Source organism: Panthera uncia, chromosome D4 (assembly GCF_023721935.1).
Source record: "Panthera uncia isolate 11264 chromosome D4, Puncia_PCG_1.0, whole genome shotgun sequence".
Taxonomy (NCBI): domain Eukaryota; kingdom Metazoa; phylum Chordata; class Mammalia; order Carnivora; family Felidae; genus Panthera; species Panthera uncia.
Genome location: NC_064807.1, coordinates 10,476,117 through 10,490,552, shown reverse-complemented (window position 1 = coordinate 10,490,552; position 14,436 = coordinate 10,476,117). Strand labels below are relative to the sequence as shown.

The 14,436-nt window shown below is 48.6% G+C and overlaps 1 protein-coding gene across 4 annotated transcripts in view; it reads left to right on the top strand.

The window, feature by feature from the left end:
- Nucleotides 1-14,195, top strand: part of DOCK8 (dedicator of cytokinesis 8) — a 227,687-nt gene extending 213,492 nt beyond the window's left edge. For all 4 annotated transcript variants that reach the window (XM_049633191.1, XM_049633181.1, XM_049633207.1 and 1 more), the window contains 3 exons: nucleotides 712-818; nucleotides 12,564-12,734; nucleotides 13,054-14,195. In XM_049633191.1, the coding sequence (XP_049489148.1) occupies nucleotides 712-818; nucleotides 12,564-12,734; nucleotides 13,054-13,114 (339 nt within the window). In that variant the 3' untranslated portion in view covers nucleotides 13,115-14,195. The remainder of the gene's footprint in view (nucleotides 1-711; nucleotides 819-12,563; nucleotides 12,735-13,053) is intronic.
- Nucleotides 14,196-14,436: the final 241 nt, after the last annotated feature.

Below are 14,436 nucleotides of genomic sequence, written 5' to 3'. Positions count from 1 at the left end.
GTGCTAGCTTCATACTTTCTGTCCGGTAAGCATCCTTAATTTCAGATCCGGATCTGCTCTCGTCTACACCTCCACTCAAAAGCTCACTGAATATCGTGAGTTTTTCCTCACTCAGTGCAGCCGGACTTCCCTGCAAAAACCGTACCCGGATGCTATCGAGGGAGCAGAAATAGCCCAGAGGAGAAATGACTATTATATTGCCAAAATCAGAAAACAATTAGGAAGTCTTTGCTTTAAGTCCTGATCCTTTCATGAAAATGGAAGGCCTTATAAGCCCGTGACCATGAACTACATATGTACTACTGTGCACATCTCTGACTCAAGCCACCAAATACACAAAATGGTGCTCACCACCAGGGCAGCCGGAGAAGTGAAGGGGAATGGATGGATCAGGACAATCCCCATTTTTAGAAAAGGAACTCGAAGCACATCCCCGGTGAGGTGTTACCTTTACACATGAAGATCCTATTATTAGCAGCTTTGATTAAGAAAATACATGTCTCCTAACCTATTCTCCTAAAACTCCGGACTCCTAAGAAATCAAGGTTTCCTGAGAAGTTCAAGACCTCCCTTGCTTTCTTTTTTTGTTTTGATTGTGATCAAACTGACCACAGAATTCATTGCTCAAACAGAGGAGTCGCTCCAAGATTTTCTCCCAAGTAATTCAATTTTCATTCCAGTGTCCTCTTGTTTTGTTACTTTTCCCATCAGGGACCGTTGGAAGTAGCCCAAGTGTTCTTGGCCGAAATTCCAGCTGACCCAAAGCTCTATCGACATCACAACAAGCTGAGGTTATGCTTTAAGGAATTCATAATGCGGTAAGAAGGAAAATGGCCGGGAATGCGGTAAAACAGTGGTTCTCGATGTATGGTCCCCAGACCAAGCAGCTACAGCATCACCTGAGAACTTGCTAGAAAGGCTACTTCTCAGGCACCAACCAGACCTGCTGAATCAGAATCTCCAGAAGTAAGGCCCAGCAGTCTTGAGTTTTAACAAGCCCTCTGGGGATTCTGATGCACAGTCATGTCGAAGAATCTCTACAGTGGGACAGTGACACGTGGGCTACTATTAAGTAACTGACATTTAAGCTGTAAAGTGCTTTCATGTTTATTGTCCCATGTGTGTCTCACACATCAAACAGGTATTATCACCAGCCTCGTTTTGCAAAAGGGGAAACAGAGGTTCAGAGATGGGAGGTGATTTTGCCTAAGGCCACGTGGCTAGTTAGTAGGAGAGCAGAGTTCAAATCCAGCTCTTCTGAATCTGATGGGCTCACACCTCCATCAATGTGCTGATTGTCCACAGTGCTTTCAAGTCCGCAAGGGGGGGTGGCACGGTCTTTATAATTTTTAGTATCACACAATAACTTGTTTTTAGAATCTTAAGAATAGGCCCTGCCTCAAATTTGGTAAAGGCAAGATTCTAAAAGTGGGTTTTTTCAAAGGTATGGTCTGTCTGGCAGTTCACTTCGCCAGACAAGCCTCTGCTCCTGAATTCTGCAGGGGAGTTGGCATCAACTGTTCAGGGGGTGCCCAGGTGACTCAGTGGGTTGAGCATCTGACTTTAGCTCAGGCCATGATCTCATAGTTCGTGAGTTTGAGCCCCGCGTCGGGCTCGCTGCTGTCCACATACAGCCTGCTTCGGCTCCTCTGCACCCCCTCTCTCTCCGCCCCTCCCCTGCTCATTCTCTCTCTCTCTCTCAAAAATGAATAAACATTTAAAAAAAAATAAAACCTAGCCTGTTCAGGCTGCATAGGTCTTGCAAACACAGGGGTGCATCTTTGAGCGTGGTTGACAAGCTCTTGCAATACAGACAGGTCTAGTGGGGTCTCCTGCGGTCCTAAAATGAAGCATTGTGAAGGATGCGATGGTCTTCCTCCCATAAGAGGGAACGACGTCAGGAGAACGTACACCAGTATTTCTTTTCATCCAGAACCTTGGTGCAGCGGATCAGGTACAGGAATAAACTCAGCTGGCAAACGGAGAATAAAGGAGGCTAAAAGTGGAAGTTTGTGAAATTCACTGGAGATTCATCAGATTGCTCGTGTTGGGTGAGACTAGAGATACCCCTCCTCCGCAGGCTCTGGTGAGAGATCTGCCCCACTTGCCGTGTATGGAGGGGACTCACTTGATCCTGCAGTGAGCCACAGCTGTGTCACGATAGCATGTGTCTGTGCGTCTGTGGGTCTGTGTGCACACACCCACACACGGCACACACAGAGGTTATAGTTATTAACGCCTCGGCATTTGAATTGGGTCCTGGATCTGACAGCAATTCTGACATGACCCCAAAGCTACATTTTCTACAGTGACCAGTGCATTTTTAGAGAACAAAAACCTAGAAAAATATTGGGGGAATGTTTTTAAAAAAATCAAATGCCTCTGCACGTATCTTCATTGAAAATTAGTTATGGAAACCCCTGGGTGGTTCAGCCAGGTGAAGCTTCCGACCCTTGATTTCGGCTCAGGTCTCGATCTCGAAGTTCTTGAGTTGGAGCCCAGCGTCGAGCTCTGGCGCGGGCAGCGTGGAGCCTGCCTGGGGTTCTCTCTCTCCCTCGCTCTCTGTCCCTCCCCTGCTCACACACACACACTCTCTCTTTCTCTTTCTCGAAATAAATAAACTTTAAAAATAGATAAGTACGTAAATAAATGTAGTTACGGCTGGAGACCCCTGCAGCTGGCAGCGGCCCAGGCCTCTCTGAGCCTCTGACACATTTAGTGGGACAGAGGATGATGACGCGGGTGTGATGTCAGTTGCGGACCATACAGCCGAGTGTCCCTCTGCTCCCTAAAGGGCACGTATCCGCACGACTAAACACCAACACGGTGCAGCGCATAGGACACACTGTTGAGAGCGCAGGAAATACAGGGCTCCAGGGTGCAGAAAGGAACAGGGGAAGCTTCTGTGGATGCATCACTCAAACTTGGTCTTGAATATTTAGGTACAGCAGGAGGGGAGGGGTGGGAAGAGGGAGCCATGCCCCGTAAAGTAAGGCCCTCGCAGGGCCCGGGGGGCTCCTCTGAGTAAGGGCAGCATGTCCCAGGGAGCCTGCTGGGACAGGAGGAGAGAGACCCCACGGTTCTGGCAGGTGGGGGTCTGAAAAGAGCTGAAATACAAAAGCCAGCTTGTGAAGAGACGTGATTTTGTTTCTTAGCCTGTGAATCTTAAGCCATCACCACGAGTGGTGGGCGAGGTGACCTTCCTCTCCCTGCACCGTTTCACGGCTTCTCGAGTCCCCCCAGCAAGTTGCAGCCCTTTCGTGACCGGAGGAAACACGCTGTCACATCGTTGGCACCCGGGGAATTTCCTCCCCACTCTTGGCTTTCCCCCGGCCGCGGTGACACAGGAGTGGAAAACAGGGGGGGCTCGGACGGCTCTTGGGTTTCCCCGGGAGAGCTCCCGCTTCTCAGCGGACTCGGGCAGCGGGTTGATGAGCCCCGACTTCCAAGGGGAACATGAGGGGGCCTTGTGATGCCTTTTCGCCAAGAGCGGAAACGTCCGCCCGCCAGGTGCCCTGCAGCCGGCCCGCCGGGCAGCGGCCTCTGACTCAGCTCCGCTGTCCTGGGCCTGGCACGCGGGCCACCGCAGCAGGTGCTCACCCAGCCGGGCCTGCCAGGTCGGGCCCTTGATCCCCTCCTGCCGTTTCCTGCGATAAGAAGGAACGCCTCGGGGTTTCAGAAGCCGAGATGGTGAGATACACCATTCTGTTTCCTTCCCCTGCTCCCCAAAGTACTCAAGCCATTTTAGACACGGCAATGTGAGCCAATCTGGGCTTTTTAGTGTTCTTCTTATGTTTCTGTCTTTGCTCGGGCTGATGTAACCAGATCCCAAAGACTGAGTGGCCTGAACAACAGACATTTATTTCTCAAAGTGTTGGAGGCTGGGGAGGCCAAGAGGAAGGTGCTGGCAGACGGGGTGGCCGGTGAGGGCTCTCCTGCTGGGAGGCCCTGTGGTCACTGTACCCTCACATGGTAGAGCGAGGAGGAGGAGGGAAGCTTGCTCAGAAGGGCACGAATCCTATCACGTGGGTCCCATCCCCATGGCCTAATTTGTTTATTGTTAAAAAAATTGTTACTGTTTATTTGAGAGAGAGAGAGAGAGAATCCCACACTGTCAGCCCAGAGCCCAACGTGGAGTTCCATCTCAGGAATCGTGAGATCATGACCTGAGCTGAAATCAAGAGTTGGACGCTTAACTACTGAGCCGCCCAGGAGCCCCCCTTCCCCCATGGCCTAATTTAAATCGAAATTCCTCGGGGCGCCTGTCCTGCCCCCAAATACACAGGGGCTTGAACACAGGAATTCGGGGAGACACAAACATTCAGTCCATAACATTATCTGAACTCTCTCACCCTTATAAGGACTAAGTGACTTTTAAATTTACTTTTATATTTAAATAAAAGATCACATCCTCAATGGCTATGTTAGGGGATGTAGTTTCAAATTCACCCAGACAGAGTCCTGTTGCACATCTGGTCACAGACTCAGAAAACAGGGTGTTGAGGGGTGCTGTTTTTAAACTGCATTTAGGGTCTGTGAAGAGGAAGGAGGGAGATTTTGCCCCAAGGAGCCAAAGGAAAACCAACGTGTATAGCGTAGGTAGAAACAGAAGCAGGAGGTAGAAAGAGATTTCAATGTTTGATAGGAAAACAAAGCCTTAAATATCATGTGAGGTTGCTCTGAAGCAGGTCAGTGGTGGGGACACAGTAATGACTTCTGTCACTTTTCCGGGGTTACAGAGACCTTATCAGCAGGCCAAGGACGCTAGAAAACAGCCAAGTGGGACAGGTTCCACGGCCATGCAGGAACAGTGCACGTACACACCCCCCACGCGCACACACAGGGCTCAGCCCCTCCTTCCTGTCTCCTGCAATGATTCTAAAGAAATCCATTTTTGTTACAATGTGACCTTGTCCTTCTCTCTTAGCACCCCCCCCCCCACCCCGGCCAACTCTTGTGATCCAGCTCTGGGTCCTCAAGGCTGGTCCCATGCTGGAGGGTTGCTGGGGCTGATATGGAATGGGAGAATATCATACAAGCATTTGAGCCCCAGGACTCTGTGTCTCTTGGGGCCTGAAAGAGGTTGAGGCCAGGGTAATGGCACTAAAGACTATCTTGTAGTCTGATCTGGTGAACCGTGCCCCTCTGCCTGGATTCTAGTGTGTTCCTCAGGTCCTCAGAATCTATTTCCGGGTGTCAGATGTGAGACCCAGACACCTTCCCAAGCCTGTAGCCCCAGTCTAGCCCCCCACCCCCCACATCTGGCATTAGGAGGAGGGAAAAGGGCCACTGTACCTTCCGTGAGGGAGATGGTCACACAGGCCCAACCAGAGGAGGTAGAGGGGGCTCTGAGGGGACAACAGAAAGATCCAGCCACTACCCCTTGTCCGCCCCGGGGCGCGCTCCCTGCCCCCACCGTGCCTCGCCCTGTCAGTCTCATGAGCAGACCCCTCTGCCCCAATGTCAGTCTCATGAGCAGACCCCTCTGCCCCAAGGAAAGCAGGCAACATTGAGAGCTACTTGGCCAGGTCCTCCCACACCTGATACCGTTTCATCCCCATAAACCCATTTTATAGATGAAGGAAATGAGGTTGAAGAAGGTTATAATTAGCCAAGGTCACACAGCAAGTAAGTGGCAGATCCAGGATTTAAACTCTTTACCCTGGACAGGCTCCCCTTGGGGTCTGGGGTCTGGGTCTGGGGTCTGGCAGAGGCCGGCTGGGGAGGCAGGAGGTGAAGGGGCTGAGTTGGAGACACAGGGAGGTATGTCTGGAGGAGCCCATGGTGGGCTCACACCTGCTGCAGCTGTCCCTGCACAGGGGCCACGTGTGCCCTAGGGCCCTGTCCCCAAGCCACCCTTCCTTTGCCTTAAAGGGCCAGGAGCACAGTCCTCAGTTTCTCCAGTGTCTCTGTCAGATGCTCCCCATTCCGGCCCCGAGTGGACACTTGCTAACGAGGTACCCGGAAGAAGCTGAGAAAGGCAGAACACTGCCAACTGGGGCTCGAGCGAGAGCACTTGCAGCCGGGTTCAGGCTGGGAGGCCAGCGTCTTCCCGGGTGGAACATGAGGTGTGGGGGCCAGGAGTGTGGGCTCCCCAGCCAGGCTGCCTGGGTTTACATCCCCTGTGCCTTAACTAGCTGTGTGACCTTGGGCAAGCTACCTAACCCCAACTTTTTTTTTAATGTTTATTTATTTTTGAGAGAGAGAGAAATCAGGGGAGGGTTAGAGAGAGAGGGAGAGAGAGGATCTGAAGCGGGCTCTGCACTGACAGCAGAGAGCCCGATGCAGGGCTCGAACCCACAAACCATGAGATCGTGACCTGAGCTGAGATCGGATGCTTAACCTACTGAGCCACCCAGGCACCCCTTTTTTAAAATCCCTTTTGAAAGAGTTTATTTATTTTGAGAGAGAGAGAGAGAGAGAGTGAACACATGAACAAGCACATAAGGGGTAGAGAGAGAGAGGGAGAGAGAGAGGGAGAGAGAGAATCCCAAGCAGGCTCCACACCATCAGCACAGAGCTGGATGTAGGGCTCGAACTCACGAACCGAGAGATCACGACCTGAGCTGAAGTCGGACGCTTAACTGACTGAGCCCCCCAGGCGCCCCTCCCCACTTAAAAATGGGAATTATAATAGTACCTACCTCTTAGATCTAGTGTCTGGATAAGATAAGCTGATACACAGGGCTTAGAATAGGGTTGCACAAACTAAGTGACCAGTAAATGTAACATCATTCGGTGGGACGAATAGAGACCCGATCAATTGGAATAGGAAGCAGAAACTGAATTTAAATATAGAAAGTGAAGTTTAAATTTAAATGGAGCAATTGTCCACCGCTTACTTCTGTGCCTTCATAAGGTTTGTACTGTAAGACACGGGGGGGCCGAGGAGACCGGAGCCTGGGAGAAACAGGACTCTGGATTTGCACCTGCTATTCCCACAGGTGTGTGGCTCAGGACAGAGCTCAGCATCTGTTTGCCTCTTATTTTCATTAATGGTGAAAAACGAGGGACAGGAACGTAAATTCTCCAGCAGTTCATCGTTCTCCTATTGAGCAGTTTTTGTACTCGGATTAGCTCCATCAGAAGTCATAACCGCAACAACAATCAGCGTTCTTACACATTCTGAGCATCGCAGGTTTTCACTCATTTCCGCTTTACAAGCACTGCGAGGTCGGCTATTATCGCCGCCATATCACAGGGGAAGGAGTAGGCATGGAAAGGTTAAGTACCTTGCCTAATGTCACAAAGCTAATACACCCCAAAGCGGGATGCAGAGGTGACTGTCTAGACTCTTAGGGACTCCAGAGTCTAGAGTCTAGACTCTTAGGGACTATTCTGTGCTGTTCTCTTTAGGAACTGCCTTCAGGTGCTAGAAACGGAGAATGGAAGGAAGATGGGTTTCAATAAGCTAGAAACTTGTTTTCCTCTCATATAAAGTAAGATCAGAGATTGTCACCCCAGAACTACGCCATCAGTGTGGCCTCTTTCCATTCTTTCGCTCGGCCATCCTGATTATAGTGTGTCCAGCCTCACGGTCACAAGATGGCTGCTTAAGGCTCTGGCCATCCTGACCACATCCTTGGGAAGCATCTAGAAATGAGGAAGGAGCAAACATCTTTGCCCCTTTAAAGAGCCTTCCTGGTGACTTTATCTTGTATCTCATCGGCTCTCCATATCCGGTCAGGGAGGCTAGGAAATGTCATGTTCCAAGTAGGCTCACCACGTGGAGTTCCATCACTAAAAAATAGAATGGATTGAGGCAGCAGCTACCGGGTTTTGGCAATCCCAAGGGACTGGCGTGCGGGCTGTGCTGAAGGAGCATCACAGAGGAGGGAGGCCGACAGATACAGAGGTGGAGGCTACCTGACCACCCTGTCTGTAGGCAAGATGCCTAAGTCCTTACAGAGAGGCCCCAGGAAGTGACCGTCAGCAAGAGCCAGGAACCATGTTCTGGAGTTAAAACTTCCCGCTCTTTGTCCACATCAGCGTGGTTTCTGTGGGACTCTGGCGGCTGGAAAGCCCCAGGCACGTCTGCTATAAGAAAATGCTTGTGTTCAGTGAGGTTACCAACAAAGGAGGTGGGCTTCTGAAATAGCATCAATGAGTGAGAGCAGCACACTTCAGATGTACATGGACCTAATGAAAATGTTACAGGCAAGGCCAGTGAAACAATTATTTACGTTGTAGTTCTATGCTACTGTGTAGATTTCCCAAGAGAAATGGCTGTGCCCAGGGAGGTGTATTTAGTGCACGGCTCTCTTTATTTATGGATTTAAATTAACACAATGGAAATTATTTTAAGTTTAATAAAATCCAATGTATGTAATCCAAGTGGAAGAACGGAGGAAACACAGAAAATGTGTATGAAACAATGTATAAATTATAAAATTTGTTAGAGTATGGAACACCTCGGCGACTCAGGTAAGCATCCGACTCCAGCTCAAGTCATGATCTCACGGTTTGTGGGTTCGAGCCCCGCATCGGGCTCTGTGCTGACAGCTCGGAGCCCGGAGCCTGCTTCGGATTCTGTGTCTCTCTCTCTGCCCGTCCCCTGCTCGTGCTCTGTCTCTCTTCGTCTCAAAGATAAATAAACATTAACAAAAATAAATAGTATTTAAAATTTGTTAGAATAGAAATTAGTATTACTACTACAAAAGCTAGAACATTTTCACCCCACCTATTCATAGATTTGTCTTTGGAATGCTCTGTTTATTTATTTTTTTATTTTATTTAAATCCAAGTCAGTTAACAGGTAGTGTTATAGCGGTTTCAGGAGTAGGATTTAGTGATTCATCACTCACCCGTAACGCTGTGTTTATTTACCACTACCGAAAAACACAGAGGCTTAAAAGGACAACATCTCCTTATTATGCATGTGGCTCTAGGGGTTGGTGGGCTCAGCTAGGTGGCTTTCGCTCAGCCTCTCAGTGGCAACCAGGCAGCCGCTGGGGCCCGGATCACCTGAAGGCTTCCTCACTGTCTGCGCTAAAAAATACTCACCCAGAAGGCGGTTCAGGATTGCCACAGTGCATGCCCCACGAGACCTAGCCAGGCAGAAGGCACGTTGCCTTCTGTTACCCAGTCCCAGAGCATCACCTCTGCCACACTGTCCACAGGACGGGCAGTTATTGCTGTGACCATTTTTGAAAACTACGACCTGCCACACTCCAGAGGCACGGGTCTGCCTTAGTATCAAAGCTTCTCCCTTAGCCGACTCCACAGCCCCAGGAGGTCATATGAGATCATCATTCCCATTTTACAGATGAGAAAACTGAGGGTGTCAGTGTTTGAGTCATCGTGCTAATGCGTAGCAAGTGGGTGTCAGCTCCAGCTCTGCCTGCAGGTAAAGCCAGCTTCTGCAGGCCTGTTGTCGTCTGTCACCCCACCGGGGTCTTGAAGTCATCCTGAACCTGATTTTATGTTTCACATGGCGGTAGCTCGTGGAACAGTTACTCAAGAAGCAATAAAATAATAATAAGGGATGAGGTGGATTTCTCAGGATTCAAAGGTCACACACCTCCCGTTCCCACCGCTTCTGGAAACCTTGGACATGCCACCTCAGGCATCCTACAATTTGCCTCACTTAATGGCAACCTTAAAAGCTAGGGGAATCGGGGCGCCTGGGTGGCTCAGTCGGTTAAGCGTCCGACTTCGGCTCAGGTCATGATCTCACGGTCCGTGAGTTCGAGCCCCGCGTTGGGCTCTGGGCTGATGGCTCAGAGCCTGGAGCCTGCTTCCAATTCTGTGTCTCCCTCTCTCTCTGCCCCTCCCCCGTTCATGCTCTGTCTCTCTCTGTCTCAAAAATAAATATACGTTAAAAAAAAAAATTAAAAGCTAGGGGAATCGGGGCGCCTGGGTGGCTCAGTTGGTTAAGCGTCCCACTTCAGCTCAGGTCATGATCTCACGGTCTGTGGGTTCGAGCCCCACTTTGGGCTCTGTGCTGACAGCTCGGAGCCTGGAGCCTGTTTCGGATTCTGTGTCTCCCTCTTTCTCTGACCCTCCCCTGTTCATGCTGTCTCTCTCTCTGTCTCAAAAATAAATAAAGGTTAAAAAATTTTTTTAAAAAAGCTAGGGGAAGATCCAGTTAAGGGAGTTCTTTTGGCTTGTGTCTGAGTTACCAAATCCTTCTGCCACAGGCTAATTCTAGGGGGAAGCGGTGATCATGGGTTTATTTTTGCTCAGGCCAGGTAGCGTTCCCCTGTCACTCAGCCACATTCTACCCTCTTTACCTTTGATGGTTATCCTGTACATGTGTTGAGTGGTCATACCGAGGATTTGGGTAACAAGGTCCCCATGACTGAACCCAGACCTGACACCGCTATGGGGAAAACAGTTTAAACCACACTGATCGCCAGAATGCCATTATCTGAAGCAAAATAAAGAATTATTACTAATTTCGCAATGTCAGCTAGGTTTCAACCATTAGGTCGTCCTCCAAGGTCTGTTGATTTGTAAGTGTCCTTGGGTAGAACAATGTAGAATAAAAGGCAGGGCTTTATCATGTTGACATAACATGATTTTCTTCTTCGGTATGAAGCGTAAGCTGTGAGGGACCCCGGAAACACGAGGCTTGACTGTCTCCAAGTTAGATCAACACAACGCGTTTTAACGATTTTCTGTCTGATACTCTACGGTTTTACCACAGTGGAGTTGGGTGTGGGTCTTCTCTTGTCGAGGAGACGATTCGTGTCTGTTTGCGATGCTGGAAAACTGTCACCTGGCATCTCTTTATTTATTTATATTTTTAAGTTTATTTATTTTGAGGGAGAGAGTGAGTGGGGGAGGGGCAGCGAGAGGGGGGAGAGAGAACTCCAGGAGGGCGCCTCACTCTCAGTGCAGGTTTTCACAAACATTGAGATCACTGGTTTCCTGAGCTGAAACCAGGAACCAGACGCTTAACTGACTGAGCCACCCAGGCACCCCTCAACCAATGTTTTACATTTTTAATTCTTTTTTTTTTTTTTTTTGATTGCTTCGGTGATTTCCTTAGATCTGTCATATAGCTCCTGTGTTCTCCATTTGTGTCTGGTATATTTTTTTAACCTGTCCATTGTGACTTTGCTTTAGTAGCTATATTTTTAACTTCTTTTTAATGTTTATTTATTTCTGAGAGAGAGAGAGAAAGAGACAGCATGAGTAGGGGAGGGGCAGAGAGAGAGGGAGACACAGAATCCAAAGCAGGTTCCAGGTTCCGAGCTGTCAGCACGGAGCCCGACGCTGGGCTCAAACTCATGAACCATGAGATTATGACCCGAGCCAAAGTCAGACACTTCACTGACTGAGCCACCCCGGTACCCCTAGTAACTATATTTTTAGATCTAGAAGTTTCATCTGGTTCTTTTTTGAAATTTCCCTAATCTCTTCTTTCGTACTCTCCAATTTTTTTACTCATGAATTTTACACCTTTTATTACATCTCTGTATTCGCTTTGGTCTTTTCTATTGTTCTGTCGTCTCAAATTCTTACTGGGTTATTTCTTCTGCTTGTTGCCTCTGTTGGTTCTCCCTCATGATGGGTTGGTTTCCTGATAATATGCTTTGTGACATTTAAAAAAAATTTTTTTAATGTTTATTTTTGAGAGAGACAGAAACAGAACATGAGCAGAGGAGGGGCAGAGAGAGAGGGAGACACAGAATCCAAAGCAGGCTCCAAGCTCTGAGCTGTCAGCACAGAGCCCGACGTGGCTCGAATCCACGAACCGTGAGATCATGACCTGAGCCGAAATCGAATTAGCCAACTGAGCACCCTGCTTTGTGATGTTTTATTGTGAGCACATCCCTTTGGCAAGGGTCACTCTTTGTACAGGTGGGTGGCCCGTGAGCCCTGATTGAGAAGGGTTTCTCTAGGAGCAACTTGACATTAATTTCCATCTGAGCCCTGCATATGTCAGGAATCTTGGTTGCTTTTTTTTTTATTATTATTATTGTTTATTTATTTTTGAGAGAGAGAGAGAGCGGGGGAGGGGCAGAGAGAGAGGGAGACACAGAATCTGAAGCAGGCTCCAGGCTCTGAGCTGTCAGCACAGAGACTGACACAGGGCTTGAACCCATGAACCATGAGATCATGACCTGAGCTGAAGTTAGATGCCTAACCAAGTGAGCCCCCCAAGCGCCCCACACTTAGCATGTTCCATTCTGCAACGACCCTGGGTTTGAAACCTGGACCCACCCCTTCCTCACAGTGTTATCTTAGGCGAGTCACCTGACGTGGCTGAGCCTCAAAGACGACACAGAGCCACAGACTTTCCAGATTTGTTGGGGAAATTAACCAGATAATGTATGGAAACCTCCTCGTATGGTGCCTGGCACCGAGCATCTCACAGCATCGAGATCGCCTGGGTCATCACTCTCATGAGCGATTCTCATTCCTGAGATCTGATTCCTTAAATCTGAGTCCAGAAGTCTGAATTTGGAAAGGCTCCACAGGCCCCCCTGATAGGCTAGCAAGTTTGGACACACTCTTGGAGGTACTGGAGGAACGTTAGATAGTAGCTAAGCACTTCACGCTCCTGTGAAGTAAAGCCTCATTCCCCTCTCTGCCCTGTTGTGTGTGTATCTCAGATGCGGTGAGGCCGTGGAGAAAAACAAACGTCTCATCACGGCGGACCAGAGGGAATATCAGCAGGAACTCAAAAAGAACTACAACAAGCTGAAAGAGAACCTCAGGCCAATGATCGAGCGGAAAATTCCAGAACTCTACAAGCCGATATTCAGAATTGAGAGTTCCAAGAGGTGAGTTCGGGGCAAGAAGGCCTCTTCCTGGGGGATAAAGGACAGTGATCAGGCCCGGCCATTGGGGCACGCTCTGGTGCATGGGGCATCGGAGCACTGGGAGTGTGCCTGGCTTAGAGAAGCCTCCAGAACCGGATCTGTCCCGATTCCATCCTGCATCCTGAGTGCTTACCCCCACCCTTCTCCTTGACCTCCCTGGGACCCCTTCCTGTGATTACCCCCTCCCTCTCTTTAAAAGGCTAAGGGATCTTTCTTACCTCTGGTTTCTCTCTCTCTCTCTCTCTCTCTCTCTCTCTCTCTCTCTCCTTTTTAATTTCAGAGACTCCTTCCACAGATCTAGTTTCAGGAAATGTGAAACCCAGTTGTCACAGGGCAGTTAAGAAAAGCTGTCTTCACGCTTAGAGACTGAGGCCCCCGTGACCCTGGCGAAGTGCTCGCTGGTACTGAAAACACGGGACATTTGCCGCGCAGGACCGACCGCATGCTCCCTGACAGAGCCCTGGAAGCTTCAGGATCCGAGTGACCGTGGGGATTCCATCTAAATGGGGTCTGATTAGATTTTGGCCATACTGAGGGATCGGGATAGTGGAGGGTGGTTAATCAGAAGTGCCAGTGTATTTATCAAAGCATGGTTCTCCCAATACTGTACAAAACAAGGCCTACATGGCATCTCCTGTTGAATGGTCGGTCACAGTCTATGGGAGAGATGACTTCTTCTGGCCATATTTGGATTTACAGGATAACCCCAAATCGCCCAGGGGAAAATGGAAAATCTGTCCACTGTCCTATTCAAAGTGAACTTCAGTCCTTCCCTGTTTGTGGGAAAGTAGGGTGAGCCGGCAGGTGGGCAGAACATAAACATGTTCAATAAATGTTCCAGGGGAGTCCTCACGCGAAATCTAAAAGTCATCATGGTTGGAAACGTGGGGGTAGATTAATTATTTGTGAACTCGTCACCTTTTTGGTCACAGCGGACTGATTGTGCAGTTATTTTTGCTGGATTGTTACTGTGTGTTAATTTAACAAGCGTGTCGAGAGGCGCACTGGACACAGTGAGTTAGGAGATCCACGGTACTCCGCGACATTGACTTGCATCGAAACAGTTCTCCTGCAAGACTCCGCCTTTTTTCTTAAGCTCCTTCTCGCTCACTCTTTCTCTGCTCCTGTCTGGGACCAAGTTTATTTTTATAAAAGGATAATATCTCTGCTTTCATTTCAAAAAATTGTGCTGTCCGTCAGCATATGTATGTATATCAGCTACAGAGTATATTCAACATTGACTTCTTTTGACAAAGAAGGAGACAGATGGACGCAATTATTGTTTGAGAATTAAATGGTCTATTTTTCATGCAGCTGATGACCTTGACTGGTACTGAAAACGTAATAAGAATTGCAAGCAAAATGCTTCCCTTTGCAGCTCATGTTTCTGTTGTTGTTGTTGTTTTGTTTTGTTTTAATTTTGACAACTCTTAACTCTTGGAAAGCATTGCAGAGAAGACGAAACATTTTTATGCCATCAGGCCTTTCAGACAGTGCTAGCCAGGGTCTCACTTCTTATGCCGTGTTTAATTTGGTATTCCTAAGAGAGAATGTAATTTGGATAACCCAGAACTTTTTAGTTTATACCATCAGGTATGTATGAACTTATATTCTGAAAGAGGTCTTTTTTATTATTATTATTATTACCAAAACTTTACTAGTT